The sequence below is a fragment of the Anser anser genome (assembly GCF_964211835.1).
Source record: "Anser anser genome assembly, chromosome: Z".
NCBI lineage: Eukaryota > Metazoa > Chordata > Aves > Anseriformes > Anatidae > Anser > Anser anser.
The window spans coordinates 65,643,219-65,667,861 of NC_139723.1; the positions used below are offsets into that span (position 1 = coordinate 65,643,219).

The 24,643-nt window shown below is 37.2% G+C and overlaps 1 protein-coding gene across 2 annotated transcripts in view; it reads right to left on the minus strand.

Moving 5' to 3' along the window:
- Positions 1-5,280: 5,280 nt before the first annotated feature.
- RGS7BP (regulator of G protein signaling 7 binding protein) overlaps positions 5,281-24,643 on the minus strand; it is a gene marked incomplete at its 3' end in the record, with an annotated part of 44,819 nt that continues 25,456 nt past the window's right edge. The window contains exons 3-6 of one of the 2 annotated variants that reach the window (XM_083818299.1): positions 23,113-23,243; positions 11,726-11,867; positions 9,168-9,238; positions 5,281-6,316 (exon numbers count right to left, since the gene is read on the minus strand). In XM_083818299.1, coding sequence (XP_083674425.1) covers positions 6,225-6,316; positions 9,168-9,238; positions 11,726-11,867; positions 23,113-23,243 — 436 coding nt within the window. Of the gene's footprint in view, positions 6,317-9,163; positions 9,239-11,725; positions 11,868-23,112; positions 23,244-24,643 lie in introns of those variants that run through there. The other variant, XM_083818300.1, reaches the window with a different exon arrangement.

Genomic DNA, 24,643 nt, shown 5'->3' on the forward strand with positions numbered 1-24,643 from the left:
GTTACCCAAATTTCTTATACCTTTTTCTTGTTATGAGTTTATGTTTGTCTGTAAAATATTCCAACTTTGAATAAGTAAGATCTCAACAGTATGGGCAGAAAACTCTTTATTTCCTCAAACTTCCTGTCACTGATTAATTGCCAGTATATAGAAATAATCTGAAAAATCAGTTGGTCACTGTTAGACATCTCTGAGGTAGTCTTCAAAATATTTCTTTTTATGTTGTAAAATTCAGTGTGCTCCTGGACTGCCTTTCATGACAAGGAAGGCTAATACTAGAGTCTTGCTTGGGACTTGACAAAGATCTAAGTCTGTAGCAGTTATATTCCCCCCCCCCCCCCCCGCTTTTTTTTTTTTTTTTTTTGGGCTCTGTATTGGTAGGAAAACACTTTACAGTAGCTTTGTTGTTGTTGTTTAAAATAACTTCATCAATCTTGGCTAGGATATAGATTAGTAATGATCATATGGCTGAGATGTGCACTAGTTAGAAAGAAAATCACATTCTGGCAGCTGCTTTGCAAACTGTATCTCATTTAGAAATAGATAAGAGTCCCAAATCAGAGCATAAGACATTTGCTCCATTCGCTCATGTCTAGACCAGATCCAAAATAAAATTTAGCAGATCTTAGGCAAATTTAGGTGCCAAAGACCAATGCTTTAATTATGAAAATGATAACTGATCAAGCACCTGAGTTTGCAGTTTTAAACCACTTCCTTTGTGTCTTATCTACTGCTTCTGTCTGTGCCTGCCGTGACAGGACTAAGCAACTGAGCTCCTGTTTCATGCTACTTTCAGGTATTGAAGATCAGCTTATTTTATAGGGCACCCAATCACCTCTTTACAATTCCAGATTCAACTTTGTTAGCCAAGGGTCTTGAGCTGGGCAGTGATGTGATAAACTCATCTCTTCTTGTCTCTAGTCCCACAAAGACAGTCAGATTATTTGCTTTCCATACGGAAGCAAATGCAAATCTCTCTTACTCCTGAAAATGTCGCCATTTGTTCTTAGCTTTCTTGAAGAGTTTGACACACCTTCCCCTGAGGTCAATGGTTTCTGTCCATTTTCTGCAACAGGAGTTTGAGTGGATATACATAGAACTGTTCCCTGTCAGCTGCTCTTGTTTTATTAACCATATTAAATCAGAATCAGTTGAAATCACTTTGTGAATAGCAGTTTTCTATTGTTAAGAATTGGAGAATACTGCTATTCTCTCAGCCATCTGAGTGAGTAACCCCAGGCTGTTAACAGAAGAATTGGGCCAGCATACCCCGACTGCTTCTTCTCTTTTCCATTCCCCAGTCTGTGCCAGGTATTCCCTACTCCTTGTATCCCAGGAGCCCACATATACACAGTTCTGTATTAGCAACTCATTTTTCATGGATTACCAATAGCAATATTTGTTATCATACCAGGATGGTGGCAGAGTGTGGTTCTAGTTATAATATAAAACGTATCAATAGCTTACAATCAGTTTAGGGTTTTATAATGCCATTACACATTTGACAAATTTGTGTAATGTTTCAAAGTCATCTACATATTTTATGCATTAAATATGAATAATTCAGCAATGTTTCTGGAGCATAAGTCCCTCTTATGAATTATATGTAAATAGATCTAGACTCAACAGTACATGCATTTATAAAATACTGACATAGAAGCTAGTATAGTTCCACTTTTGCAGTTACCTCACTGGTTGCATGAAAAATATGCTGTGTATATATTTTTTTGGTCAATATTTGCAACAAATTGCAAGTGCAGGGTCACCAGGCTCTTCTAAATCAATGAAGTATTTATCCCTTGCTGACTGCTGTTTATTTCTGACACAATGGGAAAGTAAAAGTATTCTTTAAAGTTTTATTAAATTTATCTGGATCTTGTCAAAGTCTCACAGCTTTCTCTCTCTTTCTCTCTCTCCACCCCACTTCCACCCCCAACTACCCACTTTACCACTATATACCTGCTAAATTCAAAGCCTTGCTTCTTTTACATTTATGATGCTTGTTCATTCACATATGAAGAAGCTAGTGCCTCACTGCAAGTTGAATTTTCCTTGACAGCATATTAACAGGTTAACCTCAGGGGCTAAGTAAATATGATGTCAGTGCTCAAAAACAGTTTTGTTAAGCTTGTTGTTGTGCTCTCTAATACTGTTCTGAGATATATTTGTTTTCATTTAGTTTACTGTATTCATTCCACTGACTTTCAGTCTTTATGTCTGCAGTCTCTAAGTCTGCTTCAGATAAAATAAGTTTTGGGTTACATAATAAATATCTGTTGCGGCAGTCCTAGCCTTACCATAAGCAGTCTAAATGAATTCTAGGATTCAAACTCTTGAATTTCCTTTAATTTATAGTTATATATTTATCTTATGGTGAAAAATAAATGTCTTTGTATTGTGTCTCATCCCAAGTAAGCCTGTTGAGGGATCAAAAGGTAATAAGACTTAACTAGTCAAAGAAACAACATTTTACTGCAATCTTCAATATGTATTTACTGTCTATTTCTATATGCCTGTATTTTGCTTTTGCTCTGAAGGTCTTACGCTGTACATAGATAACTGAGTATTTAGACAGGAATTTTGTACAAAATGAAATATCTGTGAAAAGAAGAAGGGTAATACAAATGACTGGTGGTTATAAAGGATTTGGTTTTGATCTGAAAAGATGGAGCTTTTTGCACAAAGCCTTAATAAGAAAGATTTGGTGGGTGCAGAAATTATGCTTATTGTTTCTTACCATGCAGAAGAGTTGTGGTACCTTTTTTTCCTTTCAAATTTTAGTGAAAGACAATCCTCTGTATTCCTGAAGAAGCCAATTTATCCCTTAGCACCTCTTCAGTTTGGATACTTACTAGGCCTTGTATCATGCCCACCGTCTATTAAAGAATAACTGGAAGACAATCCATTAGCTCCCAATCACCAATATTCTTTAGGCTTGGAAGTGAAAGCATGTGCCCATTAGGATCAGTAAACTATAATGAATGCCAGGGACTGAAGAGAAGCTGCAAAAATGATTAGAACTATGGAGAGGTTTCAAAATGAACAAAGATTGAAATTTGAGTTGTCTTTAGTTCCGTCTTTAGTTCTTTAGAAGAGAAACAAGTAAAGTTTACAGAATAACAAAAGGTACAAGAATGTGCATACTACTGTTCACTTCAAAACAGTGAGAACAAAAAAGACTTAGAACCTTTAAAGACAATGTACATAAATCTTCTTCCATCACAGGATGAGCTGAAGTTGTGAAACTCACTGTGATAAGATTGATGTCAAGAGCTTTGCATAATTAATTAACATATATACATTTGTCTCATTAATACATATTCCATTGCAATAAATTCATTAAAAATACAGAGATATGAACTGTCATGTAACATAGCATGTTAAATTCCATGTGACAATAGCTGGGCAGGTATTGCACTAGACATGCCTACTGCTTAATCTGCCTTTATTTGAAAGTAGTTAAAGACACCACACTGACCTAATAGCGCAATTTCTGTGTATGTACCAATATAACAAGATTTTAAAGAATTAACACTATATGCTTGTGTGAAAGTTGTACAAAGGCCATCTGCTTTCTCTCTTTCTCTCTTGCTCCATACACAGTATTGTTGTCTTCATTGTTTTTTTTGGCATCAATGTCTACAGGATTAATTAAATAATGTTTGTCTGTTTCTTTAACTTACGTTGAATCAAAATTAATTGGTTAACTGTAGTTATAGATTATCATCCCAAGCAGTATTTTTTAATAACCATTAAACATCAAGAGCTGTTTTTTTTCCAGTTCTCTTAGTTGCAAAACCCGTTCTGTCTCTGGGGATGGAGGTATAGAGCACATGTATCAGTTGGAACACTTTTAATGGAAACATGTCAGTGCTGCCATCTCTTGGACATTCTGTTACTATTACAGAAATCTAGTATCTGATTAATGAAGACATTGCTGTGGGGAAATTGTCATAGATTTGTGGATTTTGACTCCATGCTCCTTTAATACATGCACATGCTGTATGTGCACATGTGCACACACTGTTTTGTGACCACATAGGGGTATTCCCATGTTAAATGTGGTATGCTCTGAAGAATGTGACCTGAAATCATAAAACACATTGGAGTTACCTTTTTCTGTACTATTTAAAGAATACAATTGTGCTTGCAGCTATGTGTTCTTGAAGTATGTATTCACGCATTCCTCAGATGGAATTCATTTTACTTATGGAAACACACAATTTCTATTAAGGTTTTTTACATGCATTTTTCCTCATTGCATTTAAAGGATTTATTTGGGGGTGATTATTCAAAAATATTTTTTTCTGTCTGGAAGAGTGAAAGGTGAGCAGATGATTACAACCTGGAAAAAAGCAATGACAAGAACAACAAAAAACTGTCTGCTGTGTCTCAGTGAAAGGAAAAATAACCTTTCAGGGAAATGCTGGAAGCTCTGTTGAATGACTTCCTGAAACTGGAATGGTGTGCCTTTGATAGGATCACTGTTCAGAAAGAAAAAAATCCTGTCTTCCTCTCTTTGGATTAAATTAGATCTCAATTTTTGGGCCATGCAGTACACTAATGCTTCTGACAATGTGCATGTTTTCTTACTTTTTCAGCAGACAGCTGAAAAAGTTTTTCAGCATTTTGATGAGAAAAAAAATGGTAGAAAAATGAGTCAGAACAAATTTAATAGCTGCCAGATACAATTCAGTTAATAGCTTTCTGTAATAAACTGTTTTTGGGACTGTCTTGCCAAAAAAACAAACGAAACCAAACCCCCCCCCCAAAAAAAAAACAAAAAAAACACAACACCACAAAACTCAACCAACCAAAAATAGTCCACAAACAAAACACATGGAGTATATAACTGTATAGGTGTTTCCTGTGACAAGGAAACAATTTCTCCTTATCCACCACTAAAACTTTATGCAGTAAGAAGGAATTTGATTCCTGTTAATATGCTGGGTCACGATGGAGTGGAAGAAAGTCACCTTCCTCATGCATTACATGGGCAAGGTGACCTGCTCTGTATGATAGTTACAGATTAGTGTGACTGTCTAGCACAAGTTTATTTCTGGTATCTTGCCTACCATCCTGAAATATCAGTACAAGTCTGGTGTATTCATATCTATTTCTGCTACTTGCTGTCATTTTAGCATTTATATATTCATTATAATATTTTGTCTGTTTGTAAACACACATCTTGAAATGAAAAAAATTATCAAAGCTTTGTATAGTTTTTTGACAATAAAATTAGCAAAAACACATATTCTGGCAATATAACTAGACACAGGATAATTTAAATAAAAAACTTTATTAACAATGTAAAACGTTTAATATCTTACAGTCTGAGATAATTCTAGCATGCCCTATAAGAGTTAATACTTAGTGATATGCAGACACCATGCTTTAAATTCTATTGGAAACAAAATGGGTTGGTGTTGTGTTTTACATTGTTTATTTTACTACATCTTCATTTAATAAATTATTTATTTATTTATTTTCCCAAAAGCCAGTAGAGATACTATTGGCTTAAAAGGAAATCTGTTACTTCTATGCATTGTACAGTATGTAGATATTATGATTTCTCTGTATTTACAAGTTCTAAATACTTTTATATATGGTTTCTGTATCATAAATTAAGATATTTTTCTATGAAGCTTTTAAATTGAGATATAGTGGAAGACTAATTATGAACGAGAGCACAAAAAGCGACTGGAGATTTTGTGCAAATTCTGTTACAATATTGTTTAAATATTTTAGAAGTTTAATACTTTTGCTGTTAAATAGTTTTCTATGCTTAAAGACTGTTAGAATATGATCAAGTATTTCAATATGATACTAATAAGAATACTGTACTATGCACAAACTTTTTGCTGTAGTTCAAACAATAAAAAACTTAAAAATGACCTATTAACCTATTAATGACCTATTCATGTTTTTTTTTTCTTTTTTTTCTCTCAGTGGTTGAAAGTAAGCATGCAAAACATACTTTAAAAAGTTTTAAAAACATTCTTAGTTATGCTAGATCTATTCCACAACTTGTTCTTGACCACCATAACTTTAAACTATTAAAACCCTTATTTTGAAAAGGGGGATGGAACAACAGAGAAAAAGGAATAGGCCAGCATAGAAAATATATTTTATAATCAAGAGTAGTAATGTTCTTCTTTTCAGTGATGAAATGACAGTGGTTTAATCAAAGTTATGATTTTCTTGGTGTTTCTGTATTTAATCTTCTAACTTGAGACAAGACAACACAGTCCAAAGAATCTTCGCTTCCGTCTTCTTACTAAGGGGTAAGGAGTCAAGTTTAGGAGGCTGCTATCATCTGTGATGAAAGAAAAAAAACACAATTTAATATAAACATGCACATTCACAAATGAGTTTATATCTTTTATGTGTCTTCAGAGCACCTACAAGACCAAGGACTAGATCCTGTTGTTCTAGGCATAGAGAAAATAATAACCTGAACTTGTTACAGGAGTCTTAAAATGCTATCAGGATTTCCTTGATAATGCAACAGAAGTTTTGGCAAGATGAATACCAGTTCAATGGCACAACCTTAAGGAAACAACACCTTCTTTTAAATTAATTCAAAATGCTTATACCTATCTGAACGCATGCACTGTCAATGAACTATCTTGAAAAACCTTTAGAATTTACTTTTAATTTCAATTGTCTTTACGCAGTGTTTCAGACCAAGAACTATGGCTAATAAGCATATTCTGCTCAGGAATGAATGTAAGAATGTTCCTATTCTTACCACATCAGGGACCTAGTTTTGGTTGTAGGGTCTAGACACCACTGTAATACAAATGCTTAAGAACATAAGTAAGACATCATTTAATATTATGGCTCCTAAGCTTACAAATCACATCAGCTTCTTAGCATAGTAACGTTCCTGCTTTCTCTTACGATGATTCCATACAAAAAACAGGTCTGCAAGCAGTCAGTAACATTATGTAAAGCTTTAATGGGCTTACAACCTTAAACCTTTTGGCTGTTGAAGTCAAAAGCGAAACATTCAATTAAATTAAAGCAAGATCAGGTCTTGTAAAGATCAACTCATTCAATAGCATTCAGTCATCTCATAAACCATGCTTGTAATTTACATAAAAGCAAAAATTAAGTCCAGACCACATAAATTACCTATAGTGCTATTCATTTGCTCTATTTACATATACTTTAATGTAATTTTGTCAATTAAAGGTCTTAGATTATTAAAAAAATAGGTTCTGTATTAATAATGAGTGTAACTGGCCATTTCTGAGGCATCAGCTCTCAGAGGTCAGCTGTAAACTACTATCATATTTGTGCTGTGTGGGAGCAGGAAACAAAACCAACCAACCAACCAACCAACCAACCAACCAAACAAACAAACAAAAAACAAAGAAAAACCCAAACAATCAAAAAAAATGTGATTCCTGGATCCTGAGGCATGTCTCAGAACCTTCAAACTCTAACGTGTGTTTCCCAGCCTGCCACATAGGTGATCAGTGATTTTTGTGCCAGTCTTGAAGGCTAGTATAGACACAAGACTGCAGAGAATTCAGTATGCCTTTGTTTTTGTTCTGAATTCAAGTTCCTATATGCTTTATACACTAAAATGTGTCTTTTCATTCTTTATTTCTACCACACTCCTTTCTTCTAGGCTAGGCACAGACTTTATGACAATCTCCCAGTCTTTACAATAGCACATCAATATCATGCATCATAATCATAGAATAACAGAATCACAGAATGGCTTAGGTTGGAAGGAACCTTAAAGATCATTCAGTTCGAATCCCCCTGCCATGGGCAGGGACACCTCACACTAGACCAGCCTGCTCAAAGCCCCATCCAACCTGGCCAAAAAAACTTCCAGGTATGAGGCATCCACAGCTTCCACAGCCTCACCATCCTTACAGTAAAGAATTTCTTCCTTATACCTAATCTAAACCTACACTCTTCTGCTTTACAGCCCCTTGTCCTATCACTGCACTCCCTTTTACCTGCTCTAGGGAACCTGCTTTGGCAGGGGGGTTGGACCCAATGATATCTTGAGGTCCCTTCCAACCCCTGCAATTCTGTGATTCTGACAAAGAGTCCCTCCGCAGCTTTCCTGTAGGCCCTCTTTAGGTACTTGGAAGGCTGCTGTAAGGTCTCCCCGGGGCCTTTTGTTCTCCAGGCTGAAAAACCAAGCTCTCTCAGCCTGTCTTCCCAGGGGATGTACTCCACATCTCTGATCATCTTTGTAGCACTCCTCTGGACTTTCTAATGGGTCCATGTCCTTCTTGTGCTAAGCAATTCCCTTTCTCTTCCGAATGGTTTTCTATCAAGCCATCCCTGACATAAACTCTTACTTGTATGATGAAATCATCCATTCTATCTTTATCTTTTTACACATTATTATGAATGTTAGACTGCTTAGTTACTTGAGACAAGCTCTAGGACACTTTAGGTGTACTTCACCAGCTGCTAGACTACGCAGCATTTAAGAAATGCACATTATCAAAAAGAAACAAAAAAAAAGGAAATGATTATCTTTTAATTGTTCTTCACATGAAGATAGTCCCTATAGGTGCCGAATATTTGACTGTTATGCCACAAAATGGAGGCACGTTTGCTAAATACATGCATAAGATGGAAATCCTACTCCCAGTGTGCTATAGGATGCCTCATACCTGACTACTGGGAGAAGCAAGCTATCAGCAGTCTCCAGGCAAGTATCTCTTCTGTATAGGGTCAGTGTCTTCTTATCACTGAGTCATGATACAGAAGCTACAAACCTTGCAGAGGTAAACCCTATCACCCAGCATGATCCCCATCATAGTCTGTGCAATTTACGCCTTCATTACATTTGAAAAAGAAAGCCTCCTGACACAGGGAATCAGTTACCTTCATCTCACCAGGAAAAGTCTATTATTTTATCTATAGATAGGATATCTACAAACTTCCAGAATAATGTACATTGAAGGGTAATGTTCTCAAGTAAAACTCGAGAGGACAAAGTTCACAAATTCTGGCTCCACTGAATCAGTAGGGAAGGGACTACACCTAGATTTTTCTTTCTGTAACTTCTATAAAAAAAAAAAAAAGAAAAAACGAAAAAAAAAACTAGATTTTTTTTTCAGATTTAATGGAGGGCAAAACCTTTAATTATTTTAATTTTCCTTACATGAAGAAAATGTTAAACCTACCTTGATTTTTCAGTGGTAAAGGCATAGTCTCCCTGAGTTTGCTTAAAAGGTTTTTCATTTCTCTCATATCTCTGTAGAAACAGAAGTTGGAAGAGATACAATAGAACAGCAGTTGAAGACTCTAAATGGTGAATTGCTCACAGCATAGCTTTGTATGCTGAAATAATGAGGCAATAAACCAAGCTAAATAATACAGAAATGTATTGGGCAAGCATATGGTTCAAACACATGTATCAGAAGGTGCATACCAAAATAAAGGGCAGTAGATTCAATATGGGTGTACTTCTAAGCCAGCCTGATTTTAACTTGTGGCTTCCAGTCCAAATTTGTGATCCATTCTGGCTCCCGAGTATTCAATATTAAATGAATTGGTGGGCACAATGTGATCCCATGTGGCAAAACGCACAATATGCCTTACAATTAGCACAAACACTAATGTTAACCGTATCAGCATTTTATAGCTTGTGCCATGAATGTGTTTCATTGTTTAAAAGGCAATTATCATACATATGGCCAATCTATGTTACTAAAGCTCCCTGGCCATTAAGTGAAAATTTTAGAAACTGGGCTGTCTCACTCCTCTTAGGAGGACTTTGGCGTGACGTTTGCAGTAGATTGAAAATACACTAACAAAATACCATCTCACAAAGCTAGTTACATAAAGATACATTCTGAGAGAGGCCGGAAGTTGTAAAAAGGTTCTTGTTTTACAGATCAATAGCAGACCAGCAATTCTGTGTGCAGGCTCACAATGTCTTAAGGCATTCAGGATTTAAAAGTAATGTGGTCTTCCCTCATTCATCTACTTTTAAAATGTTTTTTAGAAATGAAGCAGCATGACTGTCTTTCTTATTGCTCAGTTATGTTTACCAAGTTACTCAATAGAACAGATATTTTATATAAGTAAACAGGGTAACCATTAAAATCTCAGCAGCTGCTTATAATACAAAATCATCAAAAGGATATTTTTACAAAGAAATGTTGGTAATCAGGATTACTCCCTACTAAAGGGTCTCAGTTTTGTCTTCCAATTGCAGCTAAGAGGGTAACAGAAGTCCACTTGTGGATGGTTTTTCCTTCCCCTCCTAAGGCTTCCACATTCATAACTATGAGCAGAAGCAACTCTGTGGACTACGTTCTGTGCTTTTTATGAATAAAGAACCGCAGGCAAGCAGATTTTAGATACAAAATCAGAAGCCACTTAAGATGAAATGGAAGCTCTCCCTTTTAGAGATCCTGGCCCATAAGCACCATAGTTTCCTGCCCTTTGTTTTAGACAATTACCCTCTGGTAATTAGCAAAATTAAAAATGTCACTTCTGTCTGCTTTTCTTTTTGGATTTGCTCTCAGATATTACATATAACAGAAATATTAACAGCTATTTAATTTACTAACATCTTTTATGGTAGCAACAATGGCTGCCTAATTGGGAAAGACTAAGTAAATCATAGACAGAAATTTGTTTTACTTAAGAATAAAATGATACACTGTAGTGGGTTTACGTGGCAAGGATTTGGTAGCAGGGGGCCACAGGGGTGGCTTCTGTGAGAAGAATCTAGAAGCTTCCCCATGTTAGGTAAGAGCACCACTGCTGACCAGAGCTGAGCCAATAAGCGATGTTGTTTGAGCCTCTGTGAGAGCATATTTAAGACAGGGGAAAAAAAAAAATGCTGTGTCACACAGCAGCTGGGAGAGTGAGAGGAGTGACAAACAGCCTTGCAGGCACCAAGGTCAGTGAAGAAGGAGGGGGAGAGGTGCTCCAGGTGCCGGAGCAGAAGTCCCCTGCGGCCTGTGGTGAGGACCATGTTGAAGCAGGCTGTCCCCTTGCAGCCCATGGAGTACCACGGTGGAGCAGGGTTCCACCCTGCAGCCTGTGGAGGAGACCACGGTGGAGCAGGTGGACCTGCACTGATGGAGGCTGCGGCCTGTGGAAGACTCCTGCTGGAACAGATTCCAGGCCGGACTTGTAGTCCATGGAGAGAAGACCATGCAGGAGCAGGTGACCTGGCAGGAGCTGCTGCCCATGGCGGATCCAGGTTGGAGCAGTTTGCTCCTGAGGGATGGACCCCGTGGTACGGACCCATATCTGGAGCAGTTCTTGAAGAGCTGCTGCCTGTGGGCAGCCCATGCCGGATCAGTTCGGGAAGGACGGCATCCCGTGGGAGGGACCCCACAGCACAGGGGACGAGAGTGACCGAGAAGGAGTGGCGGAGAAGAGCGATACAGACTGACCATAACCCCCATTCCCCCATTCCCCTGCACCGCTTGGGGGGAGGAGGTGGAAGAGGATGGATGGGGGGGAAGGTGCTTTTGGTTTCTTTCCTTTGTTTCTCGCTTCTCTAGCTTGTTAGTAACAGGCAATAAATCTTACTATCTCCCTATGCTGAGTCTGTTTTGCCCATCACGATAATTACTGTGAGATCTCCTCGTCCTTATCTCAACCCTTGAGCCCTTTTCATCATATTTTCTCCCCGTTCCTCTTTGAGGAGGGCGGAGTGAGAGAGCGGTTGTCGTGGAGCTCGGCCACCCACCCGAGTAAAACCACCACATACACATACCTTTCAGTGTTTTCAATATCTGTGGAAACCTGCCATAAATGTTGAATATCTGTTGGTGATGATGATGTGTCTTCCAAAATAGGTACTTCAGAGCTCTCTTCCACTTTATCCATGAACTTGGGTGGGGCACAAGGCTCTTTTCCTTTAAAATATTTTTAAAAAATATGTAATCCTGTTATTAATAAATTAAAATGTACACTCAGATTATGTCATTGATGTTTTGGTTTTGATCTTGCATGGCATAAATGAGAGAGATTTGTGAATCCAGATTCTGAGTAAGAAACATTCAGAGACAGAGCAGGCCACACCAATCTGTTAATCATGTTGCTGCTGTATGTTACTCCTGCCAAACTGCACAAAAATAAATATTATGCTGGCATGTGTGGTGCTTCAAATTTTACTTATTAAGTATCACAAAGATTTTTGGTTAAATTCCAGCAGCTGTAACATAAAATAAGGACCAGAGGACAAAACAGAACAAAATAAATAGAGAACTAGAGCATACATTCTAAAAGCAACTTCAAAAATCCTCACATTAAAGAACACTGTAATCTGTGTCTCTTAGTATTACTGCAGTACTAAGGGAAAGCAAAAGACAAAAATGTGCAGTTTCGAACTTGATGATGTTAATAACTGTATATAGCTGCTGCCATTCACAGTCCAATATGCAGTATATTCTGAATTGCCATGCTTATACTTGCGTAATTCATGCTTACTATATGAAAATAAAACGTAGTGTTGGAACTGAGTGGCGGCTTCATGACAGATCTGCCAGGGCATTTGTCAGAGACAGAATGGAATATAGGATGTGGACTATGCAAAAGCATGCAAGAGAGTTAAGTATTCTGGGAATTTGTTGGTATCTTTGCAAACCTCTCATGGCCAGCCAGTTGGGTACCCACCCACTGTAGCATCAAGTACAGACCTGGTACCAACTATAGGATTGGACAAATTCTATTTGCAAGCATCATTTAAATAATAAATTTCAAATTGGAGTTCATTCCAAACACAATATTGAGAAATTAAAGTTTTCCCTCTCTTAGTTATCTCACAAAATGATGTAATCAATTTCAGAAAGAAACAAATTAAAAAAAAAAACACCAAAGTTTTGAACAGTGGTACTGAGAAGTTGAATAGGAAATGTTTTTTCATCTAACGATGTTTGCAACTTGGAAAATTTTCACATCTGGACAAACCTGAGTAACTTCTTTTAAGGTTTGACAAAGAACAGGAACAAGAACAAGAACATAGTAGTGGTTCTTAAGTATATATATATATATATATATATATATATTTTTGGCCATTAGAGACTAAGATTACAGACCATACCATATTAATTCTCCATATCACAAATAAGAATTCTTGTAAACCCTTTAAAAAAAATCAGAAATTCCTGGACCTTAAAAATCTCTTTTTGAGAAGGTTACCTAAACTGTTGTATTCTGGTAAATTATTCCTTCATTGAAAAAAGAAATAATTCTCAGCTATTTGTCTGAATGGCAAATTAGATATTACTTATAACATGGAAAATATTTGGTTATTGTTTTCATTATCCTTTAAAATCAGTAGGAAACACTTCTCCCTGCTTCTTCCTCTCACCCAAAAAAAAGTCATCTAACTGTGATTCCTAGAGATGGCATAACCTGTTTCTCATATATAAAAAAATATGTCCTGTGTCCTTTCTCTGCTGCTTACTGTGGCATCCACTGCTAGCTTCTGCTGTGCCAGATCCCTCTGTGAGCCACTTCAACCCATCAAATGGTAGAAGATTACCCCAACAAATGGAAAAATAAGCAGTGAACAGTTTTCTGATGTTGCAGTGATTTAAATCCGGTCACTAAAGAACCCAGCATGTTCCAGGCATGTGACAGAAGGAGGTTGATCATGTGGCTAGAAGCAGGAAAAGGCAGGAAGAAGTGGAGGCAAGGTAAGAGGGGAGATAGAAACTAAGGGATCCAAGCCTTTCTGGTGACAAGAAGCTATTATGCTGACTCAACTGCTTGTGGAACAGCAGCCTAAGTCTACTTGTCAGATTATACATTTTATTGTGCGTCACTTTATAGATGTATGTCCTGGTTTCAGCTGAGATAATTTTCTTTGTGGCAGATGGTATGGTGCCATGTTTTGAATTTTTGATGAAAACAGTGTTGATAACACTCTGATGTTTTAGCTGTTGTAGAGCCATGCTTGCACAGAGCCCAGGACGTTTCAGCTCCTCATGCTGCCCTGCCAGCGAGGAGGCTGGGGGTGCACCAGGAGCTGGGAGTGGACACAGCCAGGACAGCTGGCCCAGGATGGCCAGAGGGATGTCCCATACCACACAGTGTCATGCTGAACAATCAACTGGGTGTGGGTGGGGGCAATATTCAGGGACTTGCTGGGCATCAGTCAGCAGGTGGCGAGCAATTGCATTGTGCATCATATTTTGTATGTATGTATGTATGTATGCATTATTATTATTATTATCATCATCCCTTCCTTTTCTGTCTTATTAAACTGCTTTCATCTCAGCTCATGAGTTCTACCTTTTATCTCTTCTCTCCTGCATCACACTTCAGGGGAGTGAGCGAACAGCTCTGTGGTGGTTAGATGCCCGCTGAGTTAAACCACAACAGTGTAACTTTCAGATTATTTTTAGTAGTTAACTGCAGATTATGCTGTTAAGGTAGTTCATATTGTGCAATCTGAATTGTTCATTTCTGTAAGCTCCGCTATTCATTACTTTTCCCAGTACAAGGAGCCCGTAACACAAAATACTGTTACAAATAATTCACCACTAGAGTAAAAGGGGGTTGCTTCACAGAAACTAATTTATCACAAGGTGTTATTACTGCAACTGGTATTAGTTAATTCTGCCATTATTTTGAAGTGTTGTTTTGGAACTCTGACCCGAACTTTGGTGACATGCTGTCAAGAACAACCCTGTCTATAGATGCATTGATCAGGGACGTTAAAGGTATTTCAATGGAAACAATACTGCTTCCAGACGAAAAAACAGTAAAGATTCTTTTTTCCCAGCTCAAGAACAGACTGACTGAGACTAATGTTCTTTTTGTTAGCACAAAGGAAGGCTCTTGCAGATTTAGCAGAATGAACGGCACAGATTTCCTTTCAATTGAAAGGAGCTCTTTACCAGTAATTCCGTTGTATTGTGAGCAATTCATGAAGCTTTCCTTGAATTTCAGAGCATCTGCTCAATCACTTGAAAACAGTTAAAGAGTCAGCTAATAATAAAGGCTTTGCTTGAATAATATATATGACTCAGGCTTAACATTCGTACTACATGGTACACACCGTAGGGAAACAAAAGCTCTTTAATCTTCTCACCCTTCTACTGTGGTAAAGATATCCTTTGTATTATATAACCAATTCTTAAAAAGAGATATGAACCCTAAATTTTACTTTCTATTTACTAGTTGGAAAGACTTTCATTAATTTCAGTGGGAGTTTGATCATGCATACAATGTTTTCAGAGGTGTCGACACACAGTAGCTATTTGTGCCAGTTGATTAGACAGAGGCTCTTTTTACTGTTGGTGATATTTTAATACAAAACTCGATGAATTCTTTGTCTCCTAGCCTCTAATTCAGTATATCTTTTTATTTAAGAAGTGGAGATTCACCTTTAGCGTGAAATTAAATTAATTGAATTGAATAATGCTGAAGCTCCTACTTGAATGAGGATAAATAAGATAGAAAATGATCCTTCCAGTAAGGGTACATGCACCACCTGTGATCACTGTGCTTTATGTCCCTCACCTGTTGCGCTCCTTACCACTTCTGTGGTGACCTCTGTATTTGATTCTGTTATGCTACCCTATGTGCCTTCCCTTTATCACCACCTGTGTCCCAGAGAAACTTGCATAATGCATACATATATATATGATAGGTCCCTCAAAGCTAGTTAGATTTCACTGCAGATGAATTGGAAAGATCTTTGAAGGAAATCAAAGAGAACACATCTCAAAAAGAAGGCAGCATTTGTATCAGACTTCTAATTTGGCAATTAAGAATAAACGCACTAGATCACACATAAAATAAAAGAAAAAGAGAACATAAAAAGGTGAATAGGAAAGACTCACGTAGAAAGTAAAAAGGAAATGTGTTGCTGCAAATACAGCTACGAGCTTGATGTACTTCATTCTTGACCTACGCTTGGAACTGCAGAACTCAAGAGATTGGTTCATTGTAAATATTAATATCAAGAACAGAAAGTCTGTGGAGGAAAGTGTGTTTTATTCCTCCTTCCATGTCTGCTTTTTTTCTGTTCATTTTGGCCTCTCCACAGTGTCCACATGGGAATGGGTGATTCTTGGGGCTGTACGTGCTTGTTTCTCCACACGTGTGCTTCTCTTTTCTCACATCTGATCCTTCTCACACCTATCTGTCAGTCTTCAAATAGAATGCTGAGATTGTTAAGCAATCCTTCCTTTTCCCTACAAAATTCTAAATGGCATGCAATTTAAACAGAGCCACATAAAACAAAAATCCTTTCACTAAACTGAGGGTTTGTTTTTGTAATCTGTAATATAATCTATCACATACTCTTAGGTGTTATTTGAAGGAAACGTATGTTTCTATTACAAAATGCATACTGGAAAGACACCAGTTATCCTATGAACTTCTGGTATGGTACATAATACACAGTTATGTGTGACTTATTATCATTCTGATGTACCAACAGTGGAAGAAATAAAGAGTACGAATTTACATCAAAAAAGCATAGTATATTCTGTCCATAGCATGTAACCATAATTTTCCCATTGTGTTCAATTCCTCCCTGTCTTATCTAAATATTCCTAGAATTTCTTCATGTAGCTACCACTCAGGTATCCTAGTGTTGGTATCCTTCTGCCCTCAGCTATGATTATACCACTCAGAGATTTGTTGTATGGGCTTAGTCCCATAACTAGAAAAATGAGTACCCTGCTCCAATACTGCATAACTAGGTAGCAGCATGATTGCAATCTGCAGTTTAGAATTTCTTAGAACATTTTCTAATATATGTAATTACATAGCCAAACAAGCTAATTATATCTGTAGATGATCCTAAGAAGTTAATGGTTTCTAGGTAAACATGTACAGGCATTCAGCTTCAGTGACATATACTTCTACAGTGACATGCTATAATGATCGAGTGATTATAGTAACATTTTACAGTGCCTTACAATGAAAGGAATATATGATTATCGTGTATATATATGAATAAGCAAAGCTTTTTTATCTGTTATTTTTGTACATTCAACTGCAATGAATTCCTTTATTAGGTATCTATGCAAACCTTTAAGCCAAAGCACAAATATTTGTGACTGAATACACCAATACACTTAAAACTGTGAGGTAATTCTGTGTTTTCTCAGTGTAGGATCTTGAGAATCTCACTATTAGTTGAGAAAAAGGATCATCACATCCAGCAGCTTCCATACACAGAAAATATGTCAACTATTTCCTCTGATATCCAAGAGCTAAGACAGGTTTTGTTTGAAAAAGCAACAAAATAGTCAATGTTGGGAACATGTAATGTCAACAAACAAGATATATAGCATGTAAAGAAATCAGAGCTGAATTTTGTAAACACTTCAGAGAGGTACCTAAACTAATTTAGAATATCTTGCTTTCCATGAAACTATAATTTATGATTTTAAAGGTATTACCAGGTTTAAGACCTGTATTTGACACTGCCTCCTAAGGCTCAAAGCTATATAGTTCAGAAGACACAGGGGGACAAATAAAGCAAAACCAGGACTAGAATAGAAGCTCCAGGCCCCAGGTAAGGGAACTCATCTGTTGCTTGACAAAGTCTGAGAAAGATGATTCTATCCAGAGAAGTTCTGCCAGAGTGTGATAATAATGCAGAAGAAAATTAGGTGAAATATGCTTGGGTAAACAAATGCAGTGAGAAGTTTCATATCTCCTTGAAGAGATGGAACATGAGCTGTCATCTGCCATTTTGTCATCCTCATCAGTAAGTATTTGCCATAGTCATCCTGTTCTGACAAAAAAAGACAGCAAGATCCTTAAGGCCATGATGTTAGGGACTGCAGGAAGACACAATGCTGCACTGAAAACTGAACTTACATACCTTCCTCTGAACCAGAGTTTTCATGTGATCTGAGTTGCTTAAGCCCAGGTCCTCAAAATAGTTACCGACAAAATACTTTTAAGCACCTGGTTGCTGAACCCCAAGACTCCTTGCTTGCAGCTGCAACTGAAGCTACTGAGAAATTACTCTAAACATATACACAACACCACAAAAAGTATGCTGCAATCTCAAATTTTAAATTATCACCCTCCAGTTTAAATGCTCTTTGTTCCTCATTTACAATGGGAAAAATTGCTACGACCTCACTATTCAACATAATGAAGACACTCACATCAAGGTATGAGTTACCAAGAAAGGTCGAAAGAACAGAATGCCTTTAGAACAGAATTATGTGCAATAAATACAATATATGACACTGAACAATTAGGATACAAGACAGATAAATGCCCAAGTAAATATTGGTGTAATATTATCATGTGTATTAGTTATCTAGGACCTCTGGGACTGTGAAAAGTAGGAATAATAAAGTGCATGATCAGATAAGCAAAGACTTAATACATACAAAAAGATTGAATTAAGGGTACTAGTGCACTTTTCATTTTGCCATTTGCAAAGCTTTTGAATATTGAACTCTGCAATCAAAACGTATTTTCAACACTGCACTTTTGTGGTGTATGTGTCTTAGAACCAAATTTATCAGAGACCACTTACCTCAGTTACTTACTGCATAACAAAGCTGGAAATATTTATGGCTATTGGCCCCACTATGACTCTTACATCTCAAAAAAAAATAATAACAGACTGACTTTTCTAGCAGAGGTTGTATGACAGTAGTAAGTTAATCTGAAGTACTGTAAATATGCAAGAAATTTCTGTACAGGAAGCTTGATATATAATATGCAGTACATGTAGTAATGCTTGTTCGGTAGAACAGAAAGATAAGGAGAGATGAGGAGATCAGTGCTGAGACAGAGAATGAAAATACCCAGAGCTCAGCCCTTTGAACTGCAGCGTGGTGTTTCATAAAAGAGCATCTGTTTCCCAGTAGGGATCATTGGCTGTGTTCCTCTTGGGAAAAGAGCATCAGCTTACTGCTTTAGCTTTATCAGTTCTGTAGTTTATTTGATAATGTCTGGTCAAGATACCAGGTCAGGATAGCAGTTCCCATATTATTATTTATTAACTGCAGGTTGGTGAGAACAGTCTGTATGTTATTCTTCTTTAATCTCTGATGGCTCCAAAATAAGAATACAAACTGGTGAAAACTTATAGGAGATTTAAAAACCTGTACTGTGTTTGGCTGGGATGGAGTTAACTTTCCCTGCATCAGGCCGTACAGTGGTATGCTCTACACTTGTAGCTAGAACAGCCTTGGTATCACACCAATTTTTTGTCTACTGCTGAGCAGTGCTGGCACAGCACCAAGGCTCCCTCCAAACCCCTCAGAGCCAGCAGGCTGGGGGTGGGCAAGAGGTGGGGAGGGGACACAGCCAGGACAGCTGATGTAAATCAGCCAAAGGGATATCCCATACCATGTGGTGTCACACTCAGCAATAAAAGGTGGGGAAGGGGAAGGAGATGGGTGGCTCTTGTTACAAAGATGTCTGTCCTCTCAAAAAGCTGCTAGTCATAATGAGGGCCTGCTTCCTGGGATGTGGCTGAGCATTGCTTGTTGATGGGAAGTAGAGAGTTTTTTTTCCCCTCTCTCTGTGCTTCTGCATGGCCTGTGCTTGTTTCTTCCCTCTTCCCTTTCCCTTTAATTAAATTATCCTTATCTGAACCTGTTGGCTTTTTTTTTTTTCTCTTTTCCCTTTCCAGCATACTTTTCTTCTGCGGAAGGGGAGTGAGAGAGCAATTGAGGTGGAGTTTAGCTGCCCAACAAACCACTTATCCAACAGTTAAGAGGACTAAAAAACAGAAAATATTATAGACAAATGGAAAATACTACCTTCAAAAATAAGCTTCAAGATATAGCAAGAAATTAGATGCAGGGAATAATACCAGACATGAATTTATCAAAGTTAACGTATTTTGGAAATATTCACTGTTTCTAAGGGTAGTCCTCTTCATGGACAAGAGAAACAATTTATTTTGTTTAGTATCATTTGTCAGATGGTGAAAAACTGGTGGAAAAACTGAACAGACAAAAAAGTAAAAGCTATATGCTAGCAATATGACAATATATTTTATAGTGGTGAAATTATTGTCTCTTTCATTTCTAGAGGTAAATTTATGCACTTTGGCTACACTGCAGTACCGTTCTCCAGATGTAAAGAAATTAAAGAAATGGTTTATTCTGCTCTTTGGGAAATAATTTGTTTTGGTACACGTAGAATCACAGAACAAAATTGTCTGTAAGGCCATCTGGTCTTACTCTCTGCTGAAACCAGGGCCAACTTCTGTCATGTTGCAAGTCCTCAAATGGGTCTTGTCCCTCTGAGTTATGAGTATCTCCAAGAATGGAGATTTCACAGCCTCTTTGGGTGCCTATTTCAATGTTTGACCACCACCACGGTGCAAAAATAATTAACATGTAACTGGAACTTCCTTTGTTGCATGATGCCTTTGCAAGACTTACAGGCATTGTAAGTATCCAGGTACTTCATATATGAAAACAGCATTTTACTAGCTACATTCCACAATTCAGTGTATTAAAATCCTTGTGATAATACAATTTTTGCCTATTCACATTTTTCTCAAAGGATGTCACAGAAATTTTGAGCCAAGTTACTGTTGTTATCTCTACGTTAAAAATTAAAGGATAAAGGATAATTAAAGGATAAAAATTATTCTCTTTAGCAATGGCTGAATAGCTACCATGACTTTCTGTATGGTGAGGTGAGGAACCAATGCGTATTGCATATAACAAAAGTACTGCCAGAGAGGAAATGAGTTGGCTCGTACTGTGATGCTGAATTCATCTTATCCAACTTTAGACATGTAATAGAAGTTTGGTTTAGGTTAATCATGTAGGTACCATCCAGACATAAAGGGGAGACAGACTCATCTGGGTTACTTGGGTCACTCTAGGCTACATAATTTCTGCAGTTACATAAAGTACTTTGACAACTGTAGCCAATGCTAGGAAATGTAGTACATTCTGTCTTAAAAAAATGATGAATCATTTTAGCAGCTGGTAGATGATAGCTCTGTTAATTCTGCCTCTTTAAATTTTGTAGATCTCTTTTTGACTTGAGAAAATCACTAAGAAGTTCAATTCTGCAGTTATAAACCTCTAATTTTCATAATAAAAAGTACCACTGGCATTAGCTGTACCCTATAGCTAGATATAGAAAATGCTTTACAGAATCTTTCAGCATGACAGGAAATGCGTAAGGTTTATTACAAAACAATAACTTTGTCTGAGATATTATCTGGGAAAAAAGTAGTTACTGTTATCATATATATAGTTCCAATCAGTGTATCCCATCAGCAAATAATGAGGTTACTGTGTAACCTTTTCAGTAAATTACCTGCATTTCTACATTTTAGCCAACGGATGGCTAATGAAACGTGAAATTATTAGAGAGGCACATTTTCACTGAATGAAGGATATCTCCTTTGTGTATAAACATACCTTATTGGGCAGGTTCCAGTTCTGAATCTAGTATATATTTTTATAAAGGTGGACGGCCTTTTAATCATAAAATGCTCTTAATATTTATCGATATTTTTCTATAAAATGGCATTGCTGGACATAGTAATGGATTGGTTTAGTGCTAACACCTGTCATACTGCTCATCCAAACACTTGCCATTAAATATTTTACCCAAGAAATACCTCAACATGGTAATTATGCAGTAATCAGCTTCTGTTAATTTAGCTGTTTCTTTACTATTTTTTTTTCATACCAATACAGATATCAGTGTGATCAGAATTGCTCTGCTTATTTTAGAGAGTTCTTCAAGTTATACTATCTACTCCTTTAGTTCATCAGCAGCTTCTTACCGGTGGGCTAACCATTAGAAAAGGTAAAACATGCACCATTGAGAATCAGGATTTCTTTGACAGAACTGTGGCAGGTTCAGCCAGAAAGGACAGTGTGGCTAAAGCAGCTGACACACTGACATCACGTTTCTGGAAACACAGCACCAGAATCAGCTCTGTCAGACATCACCTTACACAATTCCTAGGAAGCCCACATGAGAGATGACATTTTAGAGTCATCCAAAATACTTGAGAGACTTGTTCATTAGTATGAAATGTGGGGTGAACTTCTTTGCCACTGTAGCCCTCAGGGTACTCTCGCGCTTTCTTTGTCTGAGTAGGATGGGTGAATGCTCTGTCTGTAAATACCTCTGAGACTTTGGAGCACTTGAGTTCATGTAAAGTAAATGGCAAGCACAGTGGCTTGATTAGACAAGCCTTAAAATGGTTTATTCAGGATACACAAGTAATTTTGGAGGTGTATAACTTGCTTTCTTCTGTCAAGATATTTCTGGAGAACAAACTTCATTTTGTCTAGTTCAATTGATGAGCCTTAACTCTGTCCAGCCTTTGACCAGTCAAGCCTTAACAGTACACATAAGGCACAGAGACACCACTGTTCTCAAAGGGCTGTTAAAAATGTATTTTACTTAGGGACACATTAGTAGTTTTCTCAAAGTTAACTCTTGGGAACAAAACTCTTTCTGTGGTAAAACAAAAACAGAAGAATACAACAAACTTATGTTGCAAAGGAAACAGAAAAAAGAACTTTAATTTGAGAGGTAGTTATTTTAAATTGTTAGGCAGCCTGTGTTACAGGTCAAGTTTCTTGTTATCTTCTGTTTTAACTAAGGTCCTGCAGGTGTCCTCTGAGTACTGAGCATGACTGTAACTGTAGTCTGGCTAGAAAAATTCTCCTATGAATTAAAACATGTACATAGGGTATCCTGGCTATAATTCTGACAAAGCTCATAAGAAAGTAAACATATCTAAGTGTTGAAACCTGACCCAAAACAAAATTTCATGATATTACATGAACTAAAATTTTTCTACAGATTTCATTCTGCAGTTGTTATTTTAATGACTAAGATAGCTTGGCTCCACTGATTTATTGGCAGTAATTTTTTTTGTTTGTTTTGTTTTTGTTTGGGACCACTCTTACAAAAAAACAAACTCAGACTTCAAAACTACAGAGACATTAGTGACACATGCCTGACACGACACATGCCTGACGTGACACACTCCTGTAAGAATTATGGTAATGAAATGGAAATACAGCTTTCTTCAGTAACTAAAAAGGTTCAGTGGTATAGTTCCTTTTACAGTTTGGTGCTTTGTCTTTCATGAACACCCAAGCATTCTCCCAAAGACTGTTCTTTTGTTTAAATCAGCATCTCTATATTTGTGCAATTCAATACCTTTCCGATGAAACTGCAGTGATCCTAGCAGACATATGGACTTAAGCATTTCTGTTGTGTACATTTCTAAGCAACACTGCAACTGGATGTATAGTCTACAGATTTCAGGATGAATTTCACCATCTTCTGGGCTGCAACAAAAAAGAAAAAAATTAGTTAGGAGTGGGACTGGAAGGACCTGACAGTCATCAAACCTGCTTCCTACCGTTGCAAGCAACTGCATAATAATCTACTTCATAAACTACTAAATATATTATGAAAAAGCTGTTTATACTAAACTGTATTTAAAAATGATTTTTGAGCAACCTGATCTACTGGAAGGCATCCCTGCAAATGGCAGGTGAGTTGGAACTAGAGGATCTTTAAGGTCCCTTTCCAAATTAAATCATTCTGTGATTCTATGAATTCTTTAGCTCTATAAAGCTCTGGGCTTAAAACAGCTGAACTTGGCTTGTCTTTGCTAAGATTACACGGTCCTTTTATTCCCCTGTGCACTTTTGGAAAAGGCATAAATAAGTGACTGAGCTCTCTCCATCTCTTTAGAAGCTTTGAAGAGACATTTTCTGGTAGATTGAAGGATTCATTTGCCATCCTGTTTCAGCTACCTTTGGTCCTCATGCAGCTGCATAAAGAGATTGCAGGGCCACTTTCACAGTCACAGTTCAGGTTACAAATGCTGGATGAGGCATAATCCACCCTTCTTTGGAAACACTCAGATTGGAAACTAATCAGTTGTAGTCTTTAGGTTCTGTAGTTTCTGCCCAAATTTCCTTTTTTTTCCCCAGTGTTTAAAATATTAGTCATGTGATACAACACTGTGAGGAGAATGGAAGTTTAGAGATCTTTTTCACAAAAGCTATCTTTGCAGGGTGTCTCAGTAATAACAATTTTGAAAACAAAAATTGAAATCAAGAGTAATCCCACACATCCAATTAGTTGCTTCAGACACTAAGAAAATAATTTACTCAGATTCAGCCACTTCTGTGGGCTGAGGATGCTGCATGGGCATAAAGATACAATTTTTTAAAACTCATCTGTTTCTGTGAGTACAAAAGAATTGATCTACCCAGTCATAGCCTGAGAATTAGGTTCTCAGTGCCTTTTCAAAAGGTGCTTTCAGTAGGGAAGTAATTGGTAAGACCAAAGAGTCAGGATTTGGGCCTTTTCATCTTCAGACCTTCTTGCTATTGGTTTGCTATATAGTGCTGTTAAAAGGTAAAACAACCCCTCAGACTGGATTTTACGACAATTCAGAAACCTGATTTTCTAGTAAACCTGTAGCATTTCTGAATACTACTACCAAGAAATGAAAAACATTTTCTCAGCACGTTTTCAAATTTCTAGCCCATGAATAATATAAATGAAGCTTTCACAATACAACAATTGCTAGTATTCTTTACAGTGATTGAATTTCCTGTGGTTAAACTGATATTTCAAAAGACCCTTCTGAATATGAAATAAAATTAGACTTGCAGATTTCCTCATGGGAACCAAAGCAACTTACCCGATAAATTATTTGCAGCAATGCTAG